This window comes from Mustela erminea, chromosome 3 (assembly GCF_009829155.1).
Source record: "Mustela erminea isolate mMusErm1 chromosome 3, mMusErm1.Pri, whole genome shotgun sequence".
NCBI lineage: Eukaryota > Metazoa > Chordata > Mammalia > Carnivora > Mustelidae > Mustela > Mustela erminea.
Genome location: NC_045616.1, coordinates 111,301,604 through 111,317,775, shown reverse-complemented (window position 1 = coordinate 111,317,775; position 16,172 = coordinate 111,301,604). Strand labels below are relative to the sequence as shown.

Below are 16,172 nucleotides of genomic sequence, written 5' to 3'. Positions count from 1 at the left end.
AATGAATTTCTGTCATTTAAGCAACTCAGTCTGTGGTATTTTCTTATGGCAGCCTAAAAAATCAAATTTTTTGTCCTGAAAATCTGACAAGAATTCTAGGAAGCTTGGATGAGAAAATACATGTGAAATTCCTTTGTCAATGATGAAGTGTACTAAAAACAGAAGATGCCATTACCTCTTGATTGGAATCATCACTGACTTTCATACTAAGGGAATGTTCACTGAAGGAAAATGTTTAACAGAAGAAAGTCTAAAGAAAAACCTAAAATATTGGTTTTTGTTTATTTGACTTACATTAAGCCAACTCCTCCCAGTTTTTTGAGCTTTTTTATCTGGCATATTAAGAGATAAATTCCTAGTTCAAGGTTAAAACAATTGGAAGACTAACTTATTATTGGAAGTAATGAAGGGTAAAATCTTGATAACATTGCTCAGTTTAAATATACTTAGTCACTGATGTCAGCAGTGCTCAGGGTTATAATTTATCTCTCAGAAGGTTACTTATATCTACAGATAATAAAATAATATCTAACACTTACTGAACTCTTACATGTTCCCTTTCCATGTATTAGTTCAATTAATCCTCACAACTTTTGACATACTATTAAAAAAAGTACCAAGGCCATGAACAAGTAAGGAGGGAAAGTAAGACCCAGACTGCAGTCTGACCCTTGGTGTCTCAACCAAACCACAGTTTTAATTATTAGAAATTCTTCTACTAGGCAAGGATTGGCAGGAAATGTCTTTTTTTTTTTTTTTAAGATTTAGTTATTTATTTCAGAGAGGAGGGGAAGGTCAGAGGGAAAGAGAAAATCTCAAGCGGACTCTGCACAGAGACCAGAGTCGGACACAGGGCTCAATCTCACGACCCTGAGATCATGAGATGAACCAAAATCAAGAAGTCAGACGCTCAACCAACTGAGCCACCCAGGTGCCCTGGCAGGAACTGTCTTAAAGAAAGATCTGTATCAATGCTATTTGGCAGTATTATTTACCACATCCGAGTATTTTCACACTCACATACACTATATTTATGGTTACAGGATGTAAACATATGTATATTTCCATTAAAAATAGAAACACCCATAATGTGCCTGAAGTTATTATTCTAGTTGAACTAAATCTATGCATGGGTGGCTTCCAACAAAAAGCTAGATATTTTAGAAGCCATTAGCAAATTGAAGCTTTGTTCTGTCTTATTCTAACTACACATGAGCACATAAAATGCATGTTTTTATTCATTACACTTACTTCAACACTGATATAAAGCTCCTAAACTTGACAAGCCAAAATATTTTAAATCAAGAAGAGAGTCCTTTAGGGGCAGGGGGTGGGAGGTTGGGGGAACCAGGTGGTGGGTATTGGGGAGGGCACATATTGCATGGAGCACTGGGTGTGGTGCAAAAACAATGAATACTGTTACGCTGAAAAGAAATAAAAAAAAAAAAAGAAGAAGAAGAGAGTCCTTTAAATAATTTCAAACTGGAAATTATGAACATAAAATAGCTATAGAAAAGATACACATGCATAAAGCATTTAGTGATGTTTCTTCACATCTAGTTAGAGAATTTCAAGCTTGCTAAGTACATAGAATCTCTGCTCCTTTGTGTTGTTCACTTCCATTGTAATCTGTGAGTATTTGACTAGAAGCTTCTATAACAATACAGCTGACCGAATGTAAATTGACTGGTGTCATAGGAGGCTTTAGATTGTTCCAGTAGTCAGATGCTTCTTTTTCTCTGCTGACTTTTTCCTGTCATTATTTAAACATGTGCAAATCTAGCTTGTCTTTGAAAAACAAAATATCTCTCTCAATATCATATGCACCTTCTGCCCATTGCCTGCACCCCTCACAGTCAAGCTCCCTGCAGGAATGCTTTATATATCCATTGCTTTCTTTTTCTCTCTTTCTTGTTCATACATCATTTTATCCTCTTTACACCATCAAGCAATTGTGCTCCCTCTGTCCTTGAAACACTTGATTCCTGTAGTACATCCTCTCCTGTATCTCTTGTCTTGGATTTACTCCCACAACTCAAATCTTCTCCCTATATTCTGATGAGTCCCAAAGCAATCTGCAATACCAAAGGTTTCTCTGGGTGCCTTTCGGACATCACTACCTGGAAGTCCCTCAGGCATCACTAGCTCAAAAACTTCCCTGACAAACCTGGTCTTTTTCCTCTATTCCCAGATCTGAGCATATAAACAGAATTTCCATTCAACCTATTGCTTAAACCAGAAATCTGAACATCATTATTGACTCTTCCTTCTTCCTGATCCCCTAACCAATCAAATCTAATCAGTCTCCACAATCCATCAGCTGTACCCCCCAAATGTCCCTTGAATCCATCTCCTTCTTTCCATTCCCACTCTAACTCCCTCAGCTTAATCTTGTCACTTTTGTCCTAGGTTAAGGCAATGGTCTCTCAATTATTCTTGCCAACTCTACTGTTGGCCTCTTCACAGTCTTCAATGCATTTGCCCAGTGGTCAGTCTAAATTACAGTTCAACTGTAATTTAGCAATCCATTAAGTTCCATGGTTGGTTCCCCAAAACCTATAGAATAAACTCCAAAAAATTCCAAGAATAGTATAATGGTCTATGTGGCCCTTTCCAATGAACAACTGCTTCTCTCCCTACCTCATTGTTAGATACCACCACGCCCACCCAACAACCTCCATGCTTTAGCCAGAGTAATTTATACTCCATTTATAGAATCAACTCACTCTCTCTTTCTTCTGTGCTTTTCCACATACCGTTAGTTTTGTCTGGAATGCCTTTTGCACCAGCCTCTGCAGCTGGCTAAATCTTTCAAAATTCAGATCAGGAGTTTGAGTGAAGAAGATAAAGAAACGAGGAACATGGTAACATAAAGCGCGGAAGGCCCTGACCAATCTAAGACTAATGTAGGGAACAAAAGTTCCGACCTATGACATAACCTTATTCTAGCATAGTGCAACAGAACGAAAAAGCAAGATTAGAAAATGAAATAACACTTCATTTTCCAAATCTCAACTCTGACAAAAGCATTTGTGTAGAGGTGTACATGTGTGCGCATGCGCTTTTGGGAAGAAAGAGTAGCAGCCTAGGCAGAAACCTGAATAAGTTTGGTAACTGTTATCCCTCCCCATTCCCACCCTCTCCTACCAAAGCAGCAGACCACAGAGAACCGCCCCCTGCCCCAGTGCAGCCTTCAGACTAAAGACGGGCACTTGGATGACAATGACCCAGCTTATCCTTTCGACCCCTTATCTTCACAGAGAATAATAAGCAATGCATCCTTTGGTCTAAAGTGATAATATTTTTAGTCTGGGACTACAAAATATAAAATATTTTTAGTCTGTTACTTCCAATGTCCTCAATAAATATTTGTTGAATGGTCAAAGTAAATAGGCAACGTGGTCAAAATGTTGTTAGGACTGAAGCTGGGTAAGGAGCTTGAAATGTTCCAAAATAAAAGCTTATTTTTAAAAGCAGTAAAATCCAAATTCAAGTTATGTTAAAGTATAGTTTGTTAACAGTACATGGTAGCTACCAAACATGAAATATATAGGATATCCCTCACTTCTGAATAATATATAACCATAACATCAGAGTTGTAAGAGAACTAAGCAAGATCATGTGCATTTAAGCTCAGCATGCACCCTGCTGTGTGGGAAGCATATAATACAAACTCTTTTTATTACTGGCTGATCTTGGCTTTGAGGCCCACACTCTACAGAGTCTAAGTGAGTGGACTAAATGCTAGCAGAAGATCTTCTCCAAATGTTTCCCTGTGCCTTTACGTGGCAGTGGTACTTGACAAAGTATAGTTTTGCATTGAACATAGTGAAAGCTCAATTAGTTGGAAGGGGTTACCTTACCAAAATAGTTAAAATCTCTGAATAGCAAGACATACCTGACATTACTAATCTCTTTTCTATAATCCTTCTCCCTGCCTCCCCACCACCACCCAGACATACATAATGGGGCTAATAAAGACTCAAAAAAGCCACTGCCAAGCAAGCTCTCTTCATATGAGCAAGACTGAACAGCTATTCTAGCGAACAGCTGGAGAGGTGGAAGGGGTTGTAGTTACTAGTTCCAGGAAGGATCAGAAAGCAGAGAGGAAGGTACTCAGTTGAAATCCTTTTGATCCTCGCTTCATCACAATTGGAAAAATCGACATACAAAAATTCCGGACATTTGTCAGGGAGCATAAACAGAGGGTAAGGTGCAAAACCTCCTCAGTCTGCAGGATGGAGTCAGAACCAATTAGGAATTTCCCTGTAACTCAGGGCAGCATTTGATACAGGACCACTGTTATACATGCTTGTTATAAATTTTGTTGCTCAAAGACACTTCTACAGTCTACACTGTAGAGAATATGATTAAATCTTCCTGTGACTGCCTGGGATTCTTGCCCAGTCTCAAGGCCATTATTCTGAGCTTTGGTTCTTGCTTCACTTAACTGTTGACAGAGAAGGAAATATGAAGATGGCAGTCGCATATATCCTTAAGCCTCAGAAATACCTGAGAAGACAGTCATTTGAAATATTCCTGAAACTCATTACTAAATCTACTCATCTTTACAGATAATTTCATAGCTAATGAATGGTTCATTTTCTTTCTCTTACCAGAGTACATCCTTGAGTCTTACATTTGCACATTTTTCAGTTATTTAAGTGATAGTCTGTATTCTAATCTTATGGAATAAAAATGACAGTGGGGGTAAGGGGAGGAAGAGGTCAGGAATGCCCATTTGACTTGATTTATATTTAATCAATGTTTCTTTAGAGCTATTGAAACAGTTACTTTCATGTGGGGAAATTTCAGATTTTAAAAAATAATAACAACATCTGGGGTGCCTGGGTGGCTCAGTGGGTTGGGCCTCTGCCTTCAGCTCAGGTCATGATCTCAGGGTGCTGGGATTGAGCCCCACATTAGGTTCTCTGCTCAGCGGGGAGCCTGCTTCGCTCTCTCTCTCTCTGCCTGCCTCTCTGCCTACTTGTGATATCTCTCTGTCAAATAAATAAATAAAATCTCTAAAAAAGGGGCACCTGTGTGGCTCAGTGGGTTAAAGCCTCTGCCTTCAGCTCAGGTCATGATCCCAGGGTCCTGGGATCGAGCCCCACATCGGGCTCTCTGCTCTGCAGGGAGCCTGCTTCCTTCTCTCTCTCTCTCTCTCTCTGCCTGCCTCTCTGCCTACTTGTGATCTCTGTCTGTCAAATAAATAAATAAAATCTTTAAAAAAAAAAAACTCTAAAAAAATAATAATAATGACATCCCAATGTGAGAGAAACATTTTTATTACATAAACACTGATATACTACCTAAAGCCTCACATGAAAATTTCAAGTATAAAAGATGTAGAAATTAATACATGCAATTTAGATACTTTAATTAGATTTAACTAAACAATTCTAATACTCTGATTCTGGGCTGAGAAGGCTAAATCTGACAACTGAGAAAACCCAATCAAATGTATGTTTAAATAAGACATTTCAAAAGAAATGTTAGTAATTTAATGATAAAGGCTACCATTTAGCAAGTATTTACTGTGTTCTGGGCAAAATGCCTACCTCTTTATGTACTTTGCTTTTTATTTAATTCTCTCAATAACTCTATGAATAGGGTACTTTGACTTGCCAATTTTGAGAAAAGAATGGAAACCAATGTGATTTAATAACTTGCTAAAAGCCACATAGCCAGTTAGTAGCCTATGATTTGAAAATAAGTTTTATTCCAAAGTCTATGTGTTTATAATGTTCAAAAGACTACATCTTCCACCAGGACAGCAACTAATATATTTTGTTCTCCATGGCACATATTATGTGTTCTATAGATACTAGTAAATGAGTGTGTATATATATAGAGAGAGAGAGACACACACACACACACATACGTATATTCTTAATTCTGTAACCAAAAATCAAAAGAGAAACATGTACATTTGTAAACTCCCACATTATTGTAGTGAGTACTTTTTAAATGTTTTAAATTGTCCATTTATATTCATTATGTAAGTTTGTTTTCAAGGAGGAGCTAGGCCCCTTCACTATTTAAAAAGCTGAATTTTGTCAACTAAACTGATTTTGTGGCTGAAGTGCTATTTTCAGGTATTAACTTTTCTCCTTGGCTTTCCTTCCCCCTTTCCTGTCCACAACTCCGACCCCATTTGGGGGCTTGGTTCTGTGACACTGCCTCAAGAAAATACACCTCCGAAAAAACAGTAGAGGCACCAGCAAATCTTTCAAATTTTCACTTTTCACAGCTCAGACAGCCACTAACAAGGAAGAGGTCATGATAACAGAGACATCCAAGTAGAGTTCATTAGAACTGATAACTGACTCTTTGCTCACCAGTCCTCAGGCCCTTTTAATGTTGACCCTTCTCATTTGTGACAGTGAGGGGGAGATAGAGTGGGAGGGAGTCCAAGAAGGCTTCGGGCTTCTTATTTTCCCACCAACATGGCATGGGCTCACTTCACAAAATCTGTGGACTTAGATTCAAGTTACTACGAATATTTACCCATGTACTTTCCTCTTCAGTCAACCACACACCTTGTGTTTTAAGCAATTACAAAAACTACCAACTTTTCTCTTTCAGTTTGCTCAAAAATAAAACTCAGAAAATTGGTAAAGATCAAGAATTTACCTAGCCCAACTCCATTCTTTGATAAAACATACCAAAGTAAAATAAGGCAAGACTCAATTGATTTCCAAGCTCACAAGGAGAAATCTATGAAATTTAACACAACAACGCATAGAAAAATTCACCTCTTCATGTGTAATGAAAAACCAAGGCTTTACTTTGTGTTTTGTAAATAGGCCACTGTATTTTTACAAAGAGGAGGTCAAACAATTCTACTAAACCGCAGGAACAAAAGCTCCCAGTCCATTCTGGAATGATATTCTGGCCAATCCGGCTGCTAGAAGAGACCTGAGCCGGGGACAGGGTTCGTGCAGCATTTAGTTCGACCTCCTCTTCATTGAAAACACTTAGGGAAATTCTCCAATGAGAGACGCTTAGAGGTAGGGGGCGTGGCTTCAAGGGGCGGAGAATTTGTCCCAGGATAATGGGAAGTGTGTGCTGATTGGCTGGACTTCTTCCCTCCCAGACCAGCCCTCTTTGGACCAATGAGGCCATCCATCAAAAGAAATACACCAATCAGGGGTTAAAAATCCCCCCTCTTCCCTTCCCACCAGGGGAAAGCCCCGCCCTCCAATATATCACTCAGGCTCTGGGGAGCGGCCCCTTCGCCTCCGAGCTGACCCTGTCGTGGGCAGTGTCGTCTGGGCGGCGCTGCGGAGACCTCCACTCAGGACGGCTCCCCCTCCCCGGGCCTCTCCCCTCTTACCCGCGAGTCCCCTCACCTCGTGGGCCTATCGGATCTGATATCGTGGGGTGAGGTGAGAGCAGGCCCGGGGAGGGTGGTTACCGCTGAAGAGCCGTAGTCGCGGTCAAGGTGAGCTGGGACTTCGGGTTGACTTCGTGGTGCGGCTAGGGAGCAGGGTTGGGGGCGTGGGGTGAGGGATAGGTCCGGCCCGCGCTCTTCTTCTCGATTAACTGTCCCGTTGCTGTAAGCAACAAGTCCAGGCTAGTCCGAGCTTGGAGGGGCGGGGCCAGATCCGACCTCCGGAGAGTCTTGCTGTCTGGTCTGCCTGGTCCCAGGGACCAGCCCAGCGACCAAAGAGTTGGACCCATAAAAAGTTAGAGGTACCTTATTTGCCCACCCCTTTCGTCTCGCAGCTTTAAAGATCCCCTTCCTACCTGTCTTTCACTTGGTGTGGGAGATATCCTTGTATCCGGGCCTTGGCTTGTGGCCGGGACATAGTAGCTGTGGAATACCGACTCTTACATTAATGAAACTCCCAGGGACATTTTGCAACCCAAATTAGCCTCCCGCCTTCACCATGTGTTCCCGGAGCACCCTTAAAGTTTCCTTTCCTGACACCAATAAAAGTTAACAATTCCTGGGCGCCGTGTGTCAAGCATTGTGCAAAACTCTACGTGAATCACGTTATTTAATTTTAACAGCCGTTCAGAGAAATACTGTTAACCTCATTTTACAGACGTAGAAATAAATTATTGTCCAGCGTTTCTTAGGTACCTGTGTGCTAAGCACTATATATCTAGGTGATCTCATTTTTCCACACAAGGCTATGAGATAAGTAGTAGTAACCTCATAGCCACTTTACAGATGAGGAAATAGGAATGAAGTAAAATTAACTAACATTAATAGTTCATGTTGTGAATATATGGCAGAATAACATAGTACCATCTAATTTCAAAGTTTTTGGCACCCCATCTTACAGCATCTATATGCATTTATCTCTTGACGGTGAATGACCTGTACAACTATCTCTGAAGCGTTGCATTTATCTTTTTTAAGGCAAGGCTCCTGTCCTCTAAGAACTCACAATTTAGAATGTGACCAACTGGTGGGGTGGGGTGGGGGTTGTAACAAATGGCGTTTTACAAGGACTTAGATTCACTAGGGGCATTGGGGAGGGGAGACTTGTGTTATAAAGCACTTAGCATGATACAAGGCAGGAAGGGCTTTTCTTACACTCCTTTCTGGGCCTTGTTCTATATATAGATGATAGAGGTACTGACAACAACTGACTCTCAGAAACTGCTACACCAGCTGAATGCCCTGTTGGAACAGGAGTCGAGATGTCAGCCAAAGGTCTGCGGCTTGAGACTAATTGAATCTGCACACGATAATGGCCTCAGAATGACTGCAAGGCTAAGGGACTTTGAAGTAAAAGATCTTCTCAGTCTAACTCAGTTCTTTGGCTTCGACACGGAGACATTTTCTCTAGCTGTGAATTTACTGGACAGATTCCTGTCCAAAATGAAGGTATGTTTAAAGCTACATTACAGAGTATTTCTTAGTTTTGCCTAGTGTGTTTTTGAGATGGAATTGCTGTAGCTTTGGGCTGACATTCATAAACTTGACGTTTTTTATTTTCACCAAGTAGTCAAAACATTTTGATGATTCTGTGCATTGATGAATACTCTTCCTTATAGTCAAGAATAATCCATCATTAGATTTAACTTCTGACATTGGAAAATAGTCTAATAGCAAATAATTGCAGACTCTGTCAGTATGAGAGTTGGCTGTTGTTGTTAAAAACCTTTTTGAGGGGTGCCTGGGTGGCTCAGTTGGTTAAGTGACTGCCTTCTGCTCAGGTCATGGTTCCGGAGTCCTGGGATGAGCCCTGCATTGGGCTTGCAATTCCCTGGGGAGGCTGCTTCTCCTTCTGACCTTCTCTGCTCTCATGCTCACTCTCCCTCTCTCTCTCTCTCTCAAATAAATAAGTAAAATCTTTAAAAAATAGTAAAATTTTTTTAAAGATTTTATTTATTTATTGGACAGATAGAGATCACAAGTAGGCAGAGAGGCAGGCAGAGAGAGAGAGAGAGGGAAGCAGGCTCCCCGCTGAGCAGAAAGCCCGATGTAGGACTCGATCCCAGGACCCTGAGATCATGACCTGAGCTGAAAGCAGCAGTTTAATCCACTGAGCCACCCAGGAGCCCCAAAATAATAAAATTTAAAAAATAAAATCCATCTTGATAGGTTGGATGTTTTCATTTATCTACTGTTGTTTAAGAAATGTGTTAGAGGCAGAATGCTAGATTGTGGCTAAGAATTACAGGCTTTTGTGTTTTTGGTGGTTTTTTTTCCTTTTTTTGGATGCTCTGAACCACTTGGGTCAGTACAGTGTATTTCTTAGTATTTCTTAATCTCCAGGCATATATAAGATTCTTAATTATTTTAGCCTCAGGCCTATTCAGATCTTGCATAAGCTTGTCATTTTCAGCAAACGTTGGCATACAGTTGAGAAGAGAATATCTTGTGAAAGAGAATTTATGTAGTTATTCCCCTATCCTGGGTAAGCAGGACATCCATGTAGCTAGCTTTCAGAGCTTGCTTAACTGTTAAAAATACATCTACCTTCTCTGTGCCTATGGTCATTAGTCAATGAGATGATGTGACAATTGGAATGGAACTCCTCTTTTAGTCCTCAGTACCTGACACAATATGTCATATACAGAAGAAACTCCATATTTGTTGAATTGGATGGTTCAAGAAACTTCTCAACAGACCAATTAAACTTTTATAGGCACCTTGTGCGAGCACTACCTTTGAATCTATAAATGCTGCACAGATTAATAATATATATCCGTCCCTTAAGTATATTACAATCTTATATGAAAATAGTATTTGTACCAGTAACTATCAAACAATGCAAGGCATGATAAGAAAGATAATTAAACCCCTAAAGAGGAGTAAGTATGTTGCTGAACAGGTTCCAAGAAAAGGAGCATATAAACACTGGTAAAAGTTTCATTTAACTTGGAATTTAGGATGGATAGAAGTTTGACTCTGTCACATTATAGATATTTAGGAAATATCTGGATATTTCCTAATATATGGATAGAGTTTTACACGCAGAGTATAAACAGTGTGTTCTAAAGTATTTAAAAAACATTTTATGTGTTACTACAAAGAATACAATCTGGAGAAGCACAACATCCTAGAAAGAAATTTTTGTGCATAAGCCGTGAGGAGTTTCAGTCCTTCTGTAAACCTTTGACAAGTTAATTTATTTGGTCCAAAGAGAATATAGTGCTTACAGTTCTACAATGATTTAGGAAGGAAAAAAAAAAAGAATATCTGGGGCACCTCTGCCTTCAGCTTAGGTCATGATCCCAGTGTCCTGGGATCGAGTCCTGCATCAGGCTCTCAGCTCAGCAGGGAGCCTGGTCCCACCCACCCACCCACCCTCTGCCTGCCTCTCCGCCTACTTGTGATCTCTATCTGATAAATAAATGAAATCTTTAAAAAAAAAAAAAAAAGAAAAAGGAATTTTTTACGGGCTGAAGTCAAACATTATACTGAAACTTGGTCCACTTTCTCCAAAATTGGTTCCAAGTGGGTACATAGCATTGACAGGCTACAGTTAAGTTATGATTAGATCTCATTAAGTCCTTCACAATTGAGAACTACATCTCAGAGATACAGTTGCATAATAATGGATCTGATTATCCTTTATAGTGGTTTTTGTTTGTTTATTTTTTAATTAAAATAAGCTAAAAACTTGGGCTTACTGTCTTTTTAGGTACAGCCCAAGCACCTTGGGTGTGTTGGGCTGAGCTGCTTCTATTTGGCTGTTAAATCAATAGAAGAGGAAAGGAATGTCCCATTGGCAACTGACTTGATCCGAATAAGCCAGTATAGGTTCACGGTTTCAGATTTGATGAGAATGGAAAAGATTGTATTGGAGAAGGTGTGTTGGAAAGTCAAAGCTACTACTGCCTTTCAGTTTCTGCAACTCTACTATTCACTCATTCAAGAGAACTTACCAATTGAAAGGTATGTAATCTTTGTTTTGACCAAAGGAGATTGGGAAATCAGACTGGTATTCTGGATATTGCATAAAATCAGTATCTTGGGATAATTCCAATCAAAATAAGTAAAATGGGGGGAGGGATAAAATGACAGCTGCAGCTCCTTGGATTCCACTTAACTGTCCCGCAGAAGTGAGACTTTCAGTTATCAACAGATTCTTGAAGTCTGTGAAGGCTAATTCTTGGGATTAAAGAACATTTCAACATTTTTGTATTACATTTTCCACTTACAGACTACTTAACTCATAGAACCTAGTAAGTAAGCACCTAACAGATTTATCAAAAAAGAACTTTAGTAGCTGAAGTACATTAAAATGAAAAGAAAAAAAAGCTTGAGAGTTATGATAAGATACTTTGGGGGAGGGGTAGCAAATTATTTCAAATTCATGTACAGTATCTTTAAGAAGTTAATTCCCCTGAAGGAAGGGGAATTCCTCAAATAATTTATTTTCTGTGATAAGTGTGCATAAACTTCATTTTAAAATGATTTCAATGTCATTCTAAACATCTGTCTTTTGACTACACGTAACATTATCTACATAAAATTAATCTCATTTTCATTTTCTTTTTAAAGGAGGAATAGCCTTAATTTTGAAAGACTAGAAGCTCAACTTAAGGCATGCCACTGCAGGATCATATTTTCTAAAGCAAAGGTAAATATTTTATAAAGACTAAACCTATTTTTATACCTATTTTCTATTCAACACTTAATTTAGAATTTATCTCTTTTAGCCTTCTGTGTTGGCATTGTCTATCATTGCACTGGAGATCCAAGCACAGAAGTGTGTAGAGTTAACAGAAGGAATAGAATATCTTCAGACACATTCCAAGGTATGTCAAGGTCATATCCTAAATGGTGTTAATAGCTGTGAAAGAAACTAAACCACTTGTACTATCTCCTGAAGTAAAATGAGATGTCATGTGTCTATTTGAAACTTGAGTAGCTTATCCTCAAATTTCTTTAACAAGGAAAGACACATGTTAGAAGACCACAATTTATTGCTTTGGTTAAATACTATAAGACTTTTTATTTTACAGAGAGAGAGAGATCAGGGATGGGGGTGGGGAGAGGGAGAGGAGAGACAGAGAATCTCAAGCTGACTCCCCACTGAGCATGGAGCCTGACCAGGAGCTCAATTCCATGACCGTGAGATCATGGCCTAAGCTGAAATCAAGGTGGATCTTTAACCACCTGAGCCACCCAGGCCCCCCATGTAGGACTCTTATTTTTATTGACTAATACGTTTTTTTTAATCTATGTACAGATAAATGGCAGAGATTTGACCTTCTGGCAAGAACTTGTATCCAAGTGTTTAACTGAATATTCATCTAACAAGTGTTCCAAACCAAATGTTCAGAAGTTGAAATGGATTGTTTCTGGACGTACTGCACGGCAACTGAAGCACAGTTACTACAGAATAACCCACCTTCCAACAATTCCTGAAATGGTCCCTTAATTGGTAAATGTGGTTCACAGTTACTCTCCATGTAAAGCAAATTTTACAATGCTATAGTTTTATTCTATAATTCAAGAATTAAAAATCTGAATTAATTTCAGAATAAGAGTTAAAAGAGGCAAGGGGGGAAATGACTTCACTGATCTAATCAGTTAATATTTTGAGGGCATTTGCTATATCTAAGACAATACTTAAGAATAAGGAATTATCCAACCTTTGAAATGTACATTAGCCACTTCATTAAATTACCACTTAGAAAATTACATCTTCCTTAAAAACCTGAATTTTAAAAGAAGCACTAAGACACTATTTTACATCATTTTGCTGTATGTATTCTCAAGTTTTGGCACATCTAAAGTTAACACAAGCCTGAGCAGGGCAATACAACCAAAAGTTTGAACCATAAACGAACTGAGACTGTTAGCTTATGAGCAAAATCAGTATGAACTTGGATGTTACAATTAATGTAATTTATGGCAAATAGTCTCCATATTGGGTATCTGCAAACTGCAGATATCTCTACACTATATTTTTATACCATTGCTACAGCATTTGGAATACTGGAAAGTAGTTATATGCATAAAAAATGAGTATCTCATCACTATCATAGGATATAAATTCTTGCCATGTGAATTTAACTGAGTGGTGATTTAACTTTTTCCTATTCAAACTGAATGTTAACACATCTACATATGACATGACTCTAAATCTTCGATTAAACAGTTCATTTTAAAAGTTAATATTTATGTTTGATAGAATTCTAATAATTTAATTTTTTGTTTGTTTAAATAGGATTGTTACGGCAACAAAAAGCTCTTCTCTGAAGCCTTTCTCCACAATCCTGAGCTATGGATTCTATAATGTTTTAACGGATTTAAGCTGTGAAGCCTCAGAACATCACAACTAGATTAGCATTGATGTTCTCAGATTTGGCAAAACTACCTAATTAATAAGCTATAGGGGAATTAAAATAAATTTGAATTCATCTGTGAGGCATACAATTCAAAGCTAAGAGCATAAATGTGAAATGTTAATAACAAGCCTGGGAAGGTGAACTGTGAATCTTCATTTCTAACATTGACCCAACCTTCTATATTGGGTCAGTATATTGTATTTAGATGGTATTAAAAGTGGTAACCTAATTAAATTCTAAATTAGGAGGTAGACATCAAAACCAACATTTCACAAATGCACTTTTAAGGCATAACAAGGGTCACTATTCGAGGCAGTGAAAATGGTTTCTTGGTACCTGTAGTGCAAGTAATAGATAATCCAGAGATGGAACTTTATTGATACGTGGGAATTATACTTAAATTTGAAGGCATTTTATAAAAGTAAAACTACAGGCCTAGTCATTTTGGCATACTAAGTTGTCTTTAAGATTTTTTCTAAAAAATAGGTAATGTTTGTATCCATGATAATAATTACATATCTACTGCCTCCATCTAATCACATCAAGAAAATTTGTTTATTGTGTGAGTAGTTCAAAATAACTTCACTCCAAAAACTTGCTGATTTAACACTCCAGAAACTTTTACTGAGGGCTGTTTTTATAAAAACTGCTATTGCTTCTAATTTAGAATTTTTAAAGGAAAAGAATATACTTTCACTAATTGCCCCTCCTGTGCCAAAAGAAAGTCTTTAAAAATGTAAGTAGGCATCTTCATAATTATGAAGTTGCTAAGGTAGTATTCAAGATTTTCTATTAAGTCAGTGACTGTAAGGAGATCTACGGCATTAAAAGTGTTGTAGACAGTTACTCAGTGCAGCAAGTAGCCTGAGTTCATCCATAATGGCTGTACCCAGTTCTGACATCATGTTGTGGGTAAATGTGCACTAGAAAATAAACCAAAGAACCACAATATATCTTACAGTTTTGTGAACTGTGTTTTGTGGATAACTTCAATTTTCCCAAAAGGCTGATATATTTCAATAATTGACTACATCAGTGTTAATTTTGAGTTGGCAGAGGTAGCCTAACCAACTACCATTATGTTTTGGTACTAAGGGATATACCTTTCAATAAAGTCATTGAAATGCATTCCTTTGCTGGATAGTTTTTGTTCTGATTTAACTGTTTTGGCAGTGTGATACCGGAAAACAATAAAAAGCTATCTCCACCCAGTATATTTAAATTTAGCAGGAAGATGCATGATAGCAGAAACACAATCTCAATTAATAGTATGGCTATGACCTAACTGATGCTTTACTTTCCAGTGGCTTTTCAGAAGACACAAGATGAGGACAAATATGTTTAAGGTGCATTAAAAAGTTGGTGTTGATGCAGTATTGGTAATTTGTAGATTCATCACTACTATGGATATTCTCAATACAAATTCACCCTTACATTCTGCCCACCTGAAGTTCTATGCAAACTGTCCTACCTTAAAAGGTATCCCAGCAAGGTGTTGGTAATGACAGGTACTGTGTTAGTCAGCTTAGATTGGTAATTGGAATGGAAAAATAGGATTTTTGAGGTGTTCATGTTCAGTTAAACTAAGACGGCAGAGTGAACACTGCAAAGAGTTACTGAAATTTTAAAAAAAAATTTCTTTTGCACTTGAATAAGATTATATATACTTAATAATCCCTCTTTTCAGTGTAATTTTTTAAAAGGGCACCTGAACCTTAATGTTTCTAATTATGTGACATGCTATCTAAAACAACAGACAGATGCCTGGGTGGCACAGTCAGCTGAGCATCTGACTCTCAGTTTTCATCCAGGTCATGATCTCAGTCTTGTGGGATCAAGCCCCCATCAGGCTCTGCACGCAGCATGGGGTCTGCTTGAGATTTTCCCTCTCCCTCTGAACCCCCCTCCTTGTGCCCTCTTTCATCCTCAAATAAATCTTTAAAAAAAAAAAAAAAACAGATACTTCTAAGACGGGTACCTAGCTGGCTCAGTCTGAAGAGCTTGCAACTCTTGATCTTGGAGGTCTTAAGTTCAAGCCCCATGTTGGGCATAGAGCTTACTTTAAAAAAAATAATAACAATAACAATTCTATAATATTTGTGATTAGCAATAATGGCTTTTTACTGTCAGGTACTACTGTCATGTTTTATATGAATCCTCTTATGTAATCCTCCAAACTGAATGAGGATATCCAAATTTACAAATAAACTGGAGTCAACACAGGTAACTGATTAGCCCAAGTCACATACCTGGTATGTGTTAGGATATGGTATGTGTATGAGTTAGGATTCAAATTCAGGCAAAAACTTTGTTCTCAGCCACTCTGCACATTAGCTCCCAAAACAAAAAATTAAGTGGACTTACGAAATTGAATAATTTTCAAACAAAACTGCATTCTAGCC

At 38.3% G+C, this 16,172-nt stretch overlaps 1 protein-coding gene across 1 annotated transcript; it reads left to right on the top strand.

Annotated features, from left to right (window-relative positions):
- The first annotated feature begins 7,197 nt into the window (after window positions 1-7,197).
- Window positions 7,198-14,898, top strand: CCNG1 (cyclin G1). The gene is made up of 7 exons (XM_032337105.1): window positions 7,198-7,447; window positions 8,582-8,845; window positions 11,112-11,365; window positions 11,975-12,053; window positions 12,133-12,231; window positions 12,666-12,860; window positions 13,650-14,898. The coding sequence occupies exons 2-6, from the start codon at window positions 8,582-8,584 to the stop codon at window positions 12,855-12,857; spliced, it is 888 nt and encodes a 295-aa protein (XP_032192996.1). The 5' UTR covers window positions 7,198-7,447; the 3' UTR covers window positions 12,858-12,860; window positions 13,650-14,898.
- Window positions 14,899-16,172: the final 1,274 nt, after the last annotated feature.

Bases quoted from the DNA above. Each gene is read 5' to 3' on its own strand.
- CCNG1 (XM_032337105.1), top strand. From the start codon at position 8,582: ATGATAGAGGTACTGACAACAACTGACTCTCAGAAACTGCTACACCAG. The intron at 8,846-11,111 runs GTATGTTTAAAG...CTGTCTTTTTAG, and splicing joins GATTCCTGTCCAAAATGAAG to GTACAGCCCAAGCACCTTGG. The intron at 12,232-12,665 runs GTATGTCAAGGT...ATCTATGTACAG, and splicing joins ATCTTCAGACACATTCCAAG to ATAAATGGCAGAGATTTGAC.